Here is a 12,092-nt window from a genome sequence, read left to right as displayed (position 1 = left end):
AATTCCTCGATTTACTCATCCCCTTCATAATTAGTATCAATTATTCCACAACCAACAGCTTACCTGGTTCAGTGACTTTGTAGGACACATCGCAAGAGCCATCCTTTCGATCTGTGAAGTTAATTTCAGCTTTGCTGGGACCTTCTACTGAAATTGCAAGTTGGCCGCTTCCAGCTTCTCTGGTCCAAACGTTGAATTCGTTAAGTTCGCCCTGTTCACCCCTTTCCAGACCTGCGCCTCCAGCTTTGACCAAATGGGCCCCATGGTCGCGATATGGACCAACAGTGAATTGGAATGGCGAACCTGAATAACGCAAAAAACAAATAGTTAAACTCATAATTCCATTATAATATACTTTTGATGGTCGCAATAGCCTTACCAGGTATATGAATGTCCTTGTATCGAACAGACACTGTGTGAACTCCCAACTCCTTAGGGACGAAATGGACTGCGTAGAGCCCGTCTTTGATTTCGTTGATTTCCGCATCTTCCGTAACTCCTCCAGGGGAAGTTACGGTGGCGCCCAAGTCGAATGAAGTTATACCTAAGGAAGTACTATGAAGTTGCCACTCAGGGGATTTTTAGTTTGCTGGACACCAACCTGGCATTTTGAAAGTGAGTTTGCATTGGCTTCCAACTTCAGTTACTGGCACTGCGTCGCGCTGCCTTTGAATCTTCTCACGTTGCCTGTTGGATCCTTCACCAGTTACCTGCAAAAAAGCCATTAAAAGTCTGTTGAACGTTTAAACAGCCAATTCTTACCTTAACAGTGAATGGGGATCCATCGACATGATGATCAGCAAACTTCAGATTAACAATGTAATATCCCGGTTCGGTTGGTTTATAGGAAATATTCAAAGTGCCATCCGAATTGTCGTTGCACTGGATTTCGGCCTTGCTTGGCCCTTCAATGGAAAGACTGAGCCCACCGAATCCAGCATTTCTTGTATCTACAGTAAAAGTATTGTCAACATGGGTTTTTCCGTCCTTCAGGGCGCCTCCTTGCACTTTAACTTTCTTGGCGTCTCCGACCTCCCGTTCGCATACATTGATTTTAAATGGCGAGTTCGTTATGTGATTGCCCATTTTTTTCACGGAAACAACATGTTCACCTACTTCTCTTGGAGTAAAGGAAATGCCAATATTGCCGCTGGCTAGTCTTTTCAAGAAGCATGGCTCTTCCAGGCCGCTGGGTGCCTGTATGGAAGCATTAAGAGAGCGAATATCAGCGTCTGATATTTTTCCTGGCAGTGAAACTTCACTGCATGAACCAACGGAGATTTGGTTTCTTTTCCGGCCTTCTCCGGTTATTTTCGAGAAGAACGGCGATCCTTTGATATGTTTGTCACCGAAACGAACGGAAATCTTGTATTCACCAGGAGCAGTGGGCAGATATGAAACCGACACCGTTCCATCCTTATTGTCATGGCAACTTATTTCAGCCTTGCTGGGCCCTTCCACCGCCATGGAGAGTCCTCCATCACCAGCGCCTTTAGTGGAAATGGTGAAATTGCTCGGTTCTCCAGTGACTCCGTGGGTCAATCCAGGGCCGTATGCTGTCACATAGCCGGAACTCACAGAATCTACGTGGAATTTATATGGAGAACCTTGCACGTGTTCTCCATTGAATTTCACTGCAAGCTCATGGACACCCTCCTCTCGTGGCTCGTATTTTATTGAAACAGTTCCGTCGTGATTGTCTTCTATTACTGGCCGGTCCACATGTCCACTTGGCATCTTTACTTCGGCTGAAACAAAATCACAGTTAGGGAGGTTTCACTGGATGTCACAAAGAAACCGGGTTGGAATGGGAAAAATTCATTGGTGTCTTCATGTGTAGGTAATAAAATTGCAAACATCCTGAAAGGTGGCTTTGGACGAAGATTAAGAGAGCTTTTGCACGTTGTTCCAATTAAATTGTCCCGAATTAACAGCATTAATTGAGGTCTACATATGTTAGTGTATTCTTTTCCTTCCTGGGTTTCAGTCAAAGTGTGAAATAAAACATGTTTAAACGTTTCGGCGAGACAACAGCGCCATCATCAGATTTAAAATTCAAACAAACTCATAATTGGGAAACATTAGATTCTTTTAGGTCTTGGCTGTCTTGAAACCGCAAATTTGTTTGAAATAATAATAAAACAAATTTGAGGTTTCAAGACAGCCAAGATTTGTTTTATTATTATTTCAAACAAACTGCGGTTTCAAGACAGTCAAGACCTAAAAGAATCTAATGTTTCCCAATTATGAGTTTGTTTGAATTTTAAATCTGATAATGGCGCTGTTGTCTCGCCGAAACGTTTAAACGACATAAAAAAATTTATTTCACAGAATTATTCAAACAAATTTGAGGTTTCAAGACAGCCAAGACCTAAAAGAATCTAATGTTTCCCAATTATGAGTTTGTTTGAATTTTAAATCTGATGATGGCGCAGTTGTCTTGCCGAAACGTTTAAACGATATAAAAAAAATTACTTCACAGAATTATTCAAACAAATTTGAGATTTCAAGACAGCCAAGACCTAAAAGAATCTAATGTTTCCCAATTATGAGTTTGTTTGAATTTTAAATCTGATGAGGACGCTGTTGTCTCGCCGAAATATTTAAACGATAGAAAAAAAAATTTCCCAGAATTATTCAAACAAATTTGAGGTTTCAAGACAGCCAAGACCTAAAAGAATCTAATGTTTCCCAATTATGAGTTGGTTTGAATTTTAAATCTGATAATGGCGCTGTTGTCTCGCCGAAACGTCTAAACGATATAAAAAAAATATTTCACAGAATTATTCAAACAAATTTGAGGTTTCAAGACAGCCAAGACCTAAAAGAATCTAATGTTTCCCAATTATGAGTTTGTTTGAATTTTAAATCTGATGAAGACGCTGTTGTCTCGCCGAAATGTTTAAACGATAGAGAAAAAAATTTCCCAGAATTATTCAAACAAATTTGAGGTTTCAAGACAGCCAAGACCTAAAAGAATCTAATGTTTCCCAATTATGAGTTGGTTTGAATTTTAAATCTGATAATGGCGCTGTTGTCTCGCCGAAACGTTTAAACGATATAAAAAAAATTATTTCACAGAATTATTCAAACAAATTTGAGGTTTCAAGACACCCAAGACCTAAAAGAATCTAATGTTACCCAATTATGAGTTGGTTTGAATTTTAAATCTGATAATGGCGCTGTTGTCTCGTCGAAACGTTTAAACGACATAAAAAAATTTATTTCACAGAATTATTCAAACAAATTTGAGGTTTCAAAATAGCCAAGACCTAAAAGAATCTAATGTTTCGCAATTATGAGTTTGTTTGAATTTTAAATCTGATCATGGCGCTGTTGTCTCGCCGAAACGTTTAAACGATAGAAAAAAAATTACTTCACAGAATTATTCAAACAAATTTGAGGTTTCAAGACAGCCAAGACCTAAAAGAATCTAATGTTTCCCAATTATGAGTTTGTTTGAATTTCAAATCTGATGATGACGCTGTTGTCTCGCCGAAACGTTGTATGAAATAAACGATATGAAAATTTATATTTCACACTTTGACTGAACGCCAGGAAGTAAAAGAATATAACAATTACATGCAGTCAGGAAAATAAATCAAAGTTCTACATATGCCCGAGAAAAACGGGCATTCTCCAATTTCGTCCTTCATAATATCGGTGTTTTAAAATAGAAAGTCGTTGTAGTATTTGAAAGTATTCCGAATTTTACTGCAAATTAAAGTGCTTAGACGCATATTCGGTTGTAAGATAGCTTCAACACTATGTTAATGAAGGGGATTTATATTTAAATTTAACCACGAAATTCATATATACAGGGCGATTTATCAAGATACCTGGACTACCTGGATGCGTACTAGGGGCGGAAACTTTAGTCAAATCAGCTTGGTTTGATGTGTTTTTTAATTTTATGAATGCGGACCAAAATTCAGCAGAAAACCACAACTTTGAGTATCAGACAGCAAGGGGAGAAAACATATAAAAATGGTTAAATAGACAAAACAAGCACACTCGAAAAATTACCTTTGTGCAACTCACCTTTGGGTTTTGGAAAAATTAGTTAAAATAAAGCAGATTAGCTTGTTGAGGGATGATGGGAAAAAATAAAGCATATTAATCGGGAAATTTGCAGAATAAAAATTACCTTTATGAGTATTGATGGTAAAACAGGAGAGAAAAGTGATAGGAATAAAATCACAACCGAATCCTCGATTATCGACTTGAATTGAGGGTATGTTTCTGTAGACGACCGGGAACTCGTGATGATCGTACTCGGAATGAGTGAGGTTTTTTAATTTTGAAATATACAAGCGACTTATCTCGTTCCAGGTTGCTTGTGGAGCTTCTGGTATGTTTAGCCAAGAAAACATTATCTAAACTTTAAAACATGAGACGATAGTCTTAGGACTGAAGCGCAAAATTCGTTAGTTGTATCTTTGAACTGTCCCGGACGAAACTGGTGGAAAATGTAGGGAATACTGGCTCGTCAATGTCTAAAACACTGATATTATGGAAAGATTTGATATCATTACTGACAAATACGCGGTGTAATATATATAAATTAACCGCTGCGCTAAGGCACATCCAAGGTGGATAATATCTGACTTCTAAAAATATCAAGATATGCTTTTAGTGTCAAAATCAGGTTGAACACGATTTTTATTCCCGATATTAATAAAATCTGATCGTTATTGGCAAGTGAAATGCAATCGATAGTCTCTAGCCACATAAATTGACTGAAAATGCTTTAGGAGATCCATGTCTTCAGATCTAAATTTTTTCGCAGACAACAGTCAAAAACATCCATAAAATTTTTGATTTATTAATCATAAAAACGGGAATGTGTTGGGTCAATACACCGGGATTGTTTGATCACAAAGCAAATTGTTTGCGGAATTGATGGCCCACCAATTAGGCTTGCCTTGGAGCTTTAATGGCAACTATCCAGTATTTTACATGTCAACCGAGGCTGTTTTACATTGTTACATTATTTTCGATGTTTCACATCAATTGTCTAAGTGAACAGCATTCATACAGTGTATGACCTGATCCTTTTCGGAATCGATCGACATCAGACGAATGTTGTTTTTATAGCAAAGCTTAATTATTTTTTAATTTCAATTTCGCAGTGCAACGCGAACCTTCTTTAAGCTCGCCAAAGCTATTAATTAATTTAGTTTGTTCTAAGTTTAAGCTGCTGGACCCAACGCATAAATTTCCCATAACGCGCATTAAAATAATGAATTGTTTTGAAATGTTTATGCCAAATGTGCTAAATCTTACCGCAAAAGATGAATAAGTACCTGCTATGTTTGAGATTAGGATTGTCTAGATTTGATTTGTGTGTTATCAGCCTTTGACGAGAATACGCATATTTATAACAAAGTACAATTTTTTTTGTAAATTAAAGCAATAAATATAGTCGATTTGCTATTTAATTGCAATTTTCACAGCAAGGAAACAATTTAATTGAGGCAAATTCGGGTTTTGAAAACTGTTTTCTCGGGTATTTACCTCAAAATGTAATGTAAAGCGTGATTATGATGGTCTAAAAGCTTTAAAATAATGTACAGGCATTTTAGTGCGCCGCTAACATTTGGACACCACGTTTAATTTAAAATAATTATTGTCTTCTGCATTTTTATCGTAACTGTAACTTTTGTCGAGTAATGGGAAAAATAATCTATTTTGTCTTTCAGAGGTTCAAAATATTTTCTGGCCAAGTCGAAATAAATAAAACATAAAAAAATATTGAAAGTACCTACAGTTGCACTTTTTTTTATCCCGCGGTTGGTTTTTTTGATCGAATTAAACCCCAAAAAGAGGCCATCAAGCCCTGATCCGAAGATCGCAACAGTTAACTGGCAGAAAAAAAGTGAAAAGTGAAAAAATTACCTGTTACGTGGCCACCTGTGCTCGGTAATGGGATGTTATTTAAATTGATCGCCCTGTATTGTGGCTGGCTTTGTTGAGTACTGGATGTTTGTTTTCTGCTGTCTGTTTGAGAAACAGTAGTCTTCTCGGTTTTTGTAACCGATTCTTCAGCCTGCAACAAATAACATGTTTAAAACATATTTGAATAATGATCAAAATTATAGCAAGTTTTTTTCCTTTTAACTTTAACTGTGCTGATTTTTTTCTGAAGAAAGCGGAATTTTGTTCCATTTATCTCTGGGAACAATTAATTTACGAAAAAACAAATCGTTTATTTAGTGCAAACGAAAATCGCGATGAAACTGTTAACTGATTTCCATCAACATCGCAAAATAGTTGGAGGCAGGCCAATAAATTAAATAAGCCGTAAGAAATGAAATTAATACAATAGAGGCCGACGGATATTGTGCATAACATTTTCGAAATATGAATATTATTTCGCGCAACTTCGTCGATTCAAATGATGTCATTAAAAGTGTTTTTATGTGGCCTCTGTCATCAATTGCAACGGTTATAAAAAGCTTCAGCACAACTGAAAAAACACAACTGGTTCTATAAATTGATTCTAATCAATACAGCCTGTTCGGAAAAACATCCGAAGCAAAAAAGTCCAGGGGTGATTCTACAAGAAAAATTTTGTCTCTATTTCATATTGCAGTTTTCTATACAGTTTCTGAAGAATCACCAGCGATATCTCAATGCGGGTTTCAGCAGTCGCTAGAAGAATCTTCAGTTTATATCCGGTGCAATATTGGCTTTCCTGTAGACGCGTGCCGTCAGAATACATTTCTGAACTTTGCTCAGTTTTAGGGCGGGTTTTATGCACCATATTTTTCTTAAGCGTGTATCTGAAGAACCACTAACGATATTTGAATGGGGGTTTCAGGAGTCGATAGAGGAATATTCAGTTTATAGGTGGTGTGAATTTGGGTTCCCTGTGAAGGCGCGTGCCGCCAGAATACATGTTTGAACTTTGGGCGTTTGTAAGGCGGATTTTTAATTGTGCACTATGTTTTTCTTAAGTGTTTCTAAGGAACCTCTGGCGTTATCTAAATGTGGGTTTTAACTGTCGACAAATTAGTCCTCAATTTATATTTGCTATGAATTTGGGCTTCATGCAGTGTCGGGTGCTGTTAGAACAAATTTTTGAATTTGGATGTTTTAAGGGCAGCTTTCCATTTGTGCACCACGTTTTTCTTAAGTGCGTTTCTAATAAATCACTAATTATATCTAAATACAGAGGGGTTTATCTATCTATAGCGAAATCCCCAATTTATGTTTGTTGTGAATTTGGGTTCCCTGTTAGCGCGGATGTCGTCAGAATAAATTTTTGAAGTTTGGACTTTTTTGGGCGGCTTTTCATTTGTGTACCATATTCTTCTTAAGCGCGTTTCTAAAGAACCACTGGCGATATCTAAATGTGCGTTTCAACTATCGACAGAGGAAACTTCATGTTATCTCTGGCGCAAATTTGAGCTTCCTGCAGTGTAGGGTGCTGTCAGAAAAAAAAATTGAAATTTGGACGTTTTAAGGGCAGCTTTTTATTTGTGCAGCACGGTTTCCTTAAGTGCGTTTCTATTAAATTAAAATTTTCAGCTGTCGATAGAGGAATCGTCAATTTTATCTGGTGTGAATTTTAATTTGAATAACACTTTTTCATTTTTCGTTTTTACTAACTAACAATGCATAAACGGAAGAACCTGCAAAAAGACATGAAAATGCGAACAGGTTCCACCTCTCAAAAAAATAGCCCTTTTTGAGGAAAAGGCTTTGAACACTACCTTGCAGTGTATCAATAACAGCTCATTTAGTGTCTCCACAAAATTTAGTGTCTGGAATAATGCGTAATTTAACAGCGATGGAAGAAAGGAGAAGAAACAGAAGTGTTAAAAAACCAGCTATCCATTGGGTGCGCTCACTGAAGACTTTAAATGAGTATTTCTGGAAGCATTTTTGGGAAAAACAATGCTTTGCTAAAAATGCATTCTAAACAATTAAATGCGTCAGAAGTAAGCTCAAAATTCGATGTGAAAAGTGTCGGACATTATTTTCAAAAGTACGAAATAAATCGGCGACAGGTGCGAGGTACTAAATTTGCTACTCGAATACGAATCATCGTTCTGACCCGAAGCTCAACTGGCCTTCAAATATTTGATGGTTTTCCATGTTATCTTGAAACGAAAAAAACGACCCAATTTGCAATTTCATGTAATTTTAATAACGAGTAATATGAATTTCTTGGCTTAGATATGACAGGTTATTAATCAGAGCGGAATCAACTACATTAAATTAGTCGAATATTTGAAGAAAAAAATTGTTTTTGCCCGTATGATCCATGCAACAGCTTATTTTTGATACCTGTTAGTGGCTTGATCATTGACACATAATTTCGGGATTGCATATCTACTGGGCGTATGCCAGTTTTATGACTGAAAAATGAAGCTATTTAATTTTCTTTTTCTATTTGGAACACGCACATTTAGATGCTTTTTGGTCCTTATTCATCAACTTACTAAATGCGATCACTTACTAAATCTCTTGAGCAGAATTACCGCAACTCACTAGCACAAACCACGAGCGCAAAGAAACTCTCCCTATTTAACTCTTCGACTAAAATTATTTCAGGATGTTTTTATTTCCCAATTTATTTTAGGCACGTTTCGTGCATTGAACTACTGAAACTCTAATAAAAATAACCATTAATAAAGAGTGGTAAATTGTTTTAAAACAAATTTTTCGAGGCACTGCACTCTTCGAAACAATCATGCCAAAAGAGCGCAAGAGAACGCAACTCGATCCATTGAATTTATATCTATATGTTTTCGCCAAATTAGCAAGTAAAACAGCAATCAATTAAAACTATTATTAAAGTGAAAATATTTTGTTGGCCCAACTCCATTTCAACATTACTGTTTTCAAGAGATTTTAGAAAAGGTCCTGTCCTTTTTTAGATTGAAAAATAAATAGAATTGCCACATATGCCAGGCCAATCGTGAAGGCAGTGATCATCATCTAGAACCAAAACTCCTATTTTTAAACAAGAATTATTTGTTTATGCTTTGAAGCGAAAAGATTTCTTATTTTATGTTTATGTAAACGCGAAGTTTGGAAATTTCGCAACAGGATATAGCGGTTAATAAATTGATAGAAATCGTTATTTTTAGACTGAGTACAACTAAAATTTGTATATGTATAGATAATGGCTCTTGGCCAATAGATTTGATTGTTTTTCAATTACTGACCTATCTAAAGCTATTGATCCAAAGTGTTTGAATTACTTTCTAACATACATATTGCGTTTGCCTACATTTTTTTATATTTAATAAACAGTTGTCTCGCTGCTCTAAGTCTGAATTAAATGAACTGTGATTGTTGCAGTTATCCAAGGATGCAAACAAAATTTGTTTTGAAAATAGTACATAGCAAATTATATTTGCTACGTCCCCAATTTCCAGACACGCCACTAAAACTCACGCCAACATGTTCAAAATAATTAAGTGGCGCATTTCAAATTAATTTTGACAAACTCTTTCAGTTGCATTTTATTACGTAAATCAAGAACATGTCTTGCCAGTTTCTGTAAACCAATAAAGCAATTTCAGCTCACTAATGCAGCAGGTGAATTTTGCATAACTAAACGTGTGATTAGCAAAAATGGCACATCTGCAACAGATATTTTCTGGAAAACGTCCTGTTTATTTCTATAAAAAAATGTTTCACTTCATGCAAATTATCTTAGTCATCTTCCATATATTTTATGTTTGAATTTCAGCTAATTCGAAAGCGCAAGAAGCATGTGTCTTTCATCTCCAGTTTTACGAGTGCACACAAAATTGGATTTTATGGATCTCGAAATATGCATAATGCAAACGGCTACAATAAAAATCCTGATCGTTGAATTCTTCCGTCAAGCGTTGAAGCATTTACTGAAAAACATATTACCCAGTGCCAGAAATTCACCAATCAAATCTATTTCCGTTGAAAATTAAAACGACTGAAAAAACTACTAAAATTATTATTTTCAAATGTGTTTACATTTGTTCTTGATCTTATTAATTTACGATCCGGAATATTACATGTATTATTTATTATTAGAATTAGCGGTTATCTTTAGGTGTATCGAGATGTATTTCAATCAATTTGGGTTTACGATCCTTGCTGGATTAGGCATTTAACTAGTTCTAGATAAATTTACATAATCCGCTTTCGAACCGAAAATCTCAATAAAAGTTAATACGCAAATTACGCGCTCTAAAGACTGCTCAGGTTAGTGGTGTCATAAAAAGTAATGGATTTGGAATGCTCATAATTTAAAACGCACAAAGTGCCTGATAAATAAGCATTGTTTCTTGATCTGCTTGATTGTCGTTATAAAATTTTAAAGAAGTGCAATGAAAATTCTTTTAAATTTAGGTCGAGTTTCTTAGATTTTTATACAACCAAGTTATGGTTAGCTGCGTATACGCTGATCCAAACCTACACGTTTCTAAAACAATTAAAAGTAAAATATACAAAGCTACTAACAAAAAACTGATTGGGCATTGTTGCCGAAAAGTGCTAATTAATAGAAATTAACAACGCAGTTAAATATAGAAGGAAAAAACAATGAAAATCCCTTAAAATTAGTATAAAAGTGTTAAAAAAACGCATCTACCTAGTATCTAGTTGTCTGATAATATTCACCAAACCTGCAAAGGTTTTTTTGATAAAAATGAGCAAAGCACTTGAAAAAGTACGAATGAAAACACTAAAAAATAATCACCAAATGCACTTAGTGGCCGAAAATTTGACAAAAAATCCAGTGCTAGCATGCAAGGTTGGTGCCGAATCCACACTATATACTACTGGACTCAAGACAATTAAAATAATGCATGTAAAATTCTGAATACTTGGTTGGTGAGGACAAGAATTTGTTCGGCTATTTCCGAACAACATCGCTGTTATAATTTTATCAAAATTGAGATCCTGTAAAATGGACCCGAAATTTTCTTTCCTGGAAAATGATCTGGAAATTATGTCGGCCAAATGTCGACTCTCCAGAACTATTTGGCTGTCGAATGATGAGCGGCCATGAACGAATGTCTTATAATCAGTTTATTAGAAAATGTTCTTTTGAAATTTGCAGAAATTGAGGAAACACGCCTGTTGCGAGAACTGCCAAGATAATTTAACCCAGTGGGTTGCATTCAGAGACGGACTTTTCCAGAAGATTTACATCGGAAAATCAACAACCATCAGTTACTTCAAACAAATTAATACAAATTTACGTAAAAAGCTACGAAAATTACCCTCGTGCAGAATTTATCTGCAAACTGTTTATACTCTTTAACTGTAATTGAGCAGTAATTGCTTTAACTTCCTTAATTATTTCTGTCTATACTCCAAGCTTTAAAACTGTTAAATGATACAGTTTGCTTATGAAAGTCATCAAATATTAGCAAAAAACTAAATGCGTCCCTGCTTTGAAAAAAAAACTTTTAATTAATCTCTTTTCGTGTCTACAGCCAAATGAGTTGGAATATAACGTTTGCGCGAAATTACTGAAAACTAATTTTAAATCAGGCTTCAGGGCAAAGTTCTATTTCTAATGCACATTTTAATTTAATATACTTTATATGCCAGCACACCGACACAGCACACATTTCCTGTATAGAAACGGAATCTATGTAACACTTCGCAAAGTCTATAATTTTTTTGGAAAATCCAATCACGTTCAAGTGCGGCAACGGAAATTTTGGCCAATCAACCGAAGAAAAATCTACTTTGGGAGTTTTAGAGGAATTTCTTAGAACCAACTGGAAACTGACGTGAAGAAGACATTGCAGCACAAAAAAATTTAAGGGTGTATTCTATTGAGCTGATTTTATGAGGAAACATGGGGTCACAAGTTCTTCTTTTGCGATGTACAGGATGAAGAATTTTACAAGATTTTACGGCTTTTATTTTAAATGTTCGGACCATACAAAATATTCTCGGCACATTTTGGCATTAAGGGCCATTAAAAGTCAGTCAGTGGCGAATATATCGCTAACGGTTAACATTAATAGAGAGTTTTTGGGCCCCTTAAAATTACGTTGGCCTTAAACGCTAAAAGTTATTCTGATCATGCGCACTGTTAAAATAAAAGGTGTTGCTGGCAATTAACGTTAAGTGCG

The 12,092-nt window shown here is 35.6% G+C and overlaps 1 protein-coding gene across 6 annotated transcripts in view; it reads right to left on the bottom strand.

The window, feature by feature from the left end:
* LOC109540952 (filamin-A) overlaps positions 1 to 12,092 on the bottom strand; it is a 39,888-nt gene that overhangs the window by 5,435 nt on the left and 22,361 nt on the right. For 5 of the 6 annotated variants that reach the window (XM_019909527.2, XM_048661361.1, XM_048661362.1 and 2 more), the window contains 5 exons: positions 5,899 to 6,049; positions 763 to 1,748; positions 602 to 710; positions 380 to 544; positions 64 to 303 (listed from right to left, as the gene is read on the bottom strand). In XM_019909527.2, the coding sequence (XP_019765086.1) occupies positions 64 to 303; positions 380 to 544; positions 602 to 710; positions 763 to 1,748; positions 5,899 to 6,049 (1,651 nt within the window). Of the gene's footprint in view, positions 1 to 63; positions 304 to 379; positions 545 to 601; positions 711 to 762; positions 1,749 to 5,898; positions 6,050 to 10,591; positions 10,680 to 12,092 lie in introns of those variants that run through there. The other variant, XM_048661365.1, reaches the window with a different exon arrangement.

This window comes from Dendroctonus ponderosae, unplaced genomic scaffold (genome assembly GCF_020466585.1).
Source record: "Dendroctonus ponderosae isolate FM_Combo_2020 unplaced genomic scaffold, Dpon_F_20191213v2 Dpon_F_20191213_1, whole genome shotgun sequence".
Classification (NCBI taxonomy): domain Eukaryota; kingdom Metazoa; phylum Arthropoda; class Insecta; order Coleoptera; family Curculionidae; genus Dendroctonus; species Dendroctonus ponderosae.
Note: the sequence above shows the minus strand (reverse complement) of the source record. Positions and strands in the feature narration are given on the sequence as shown.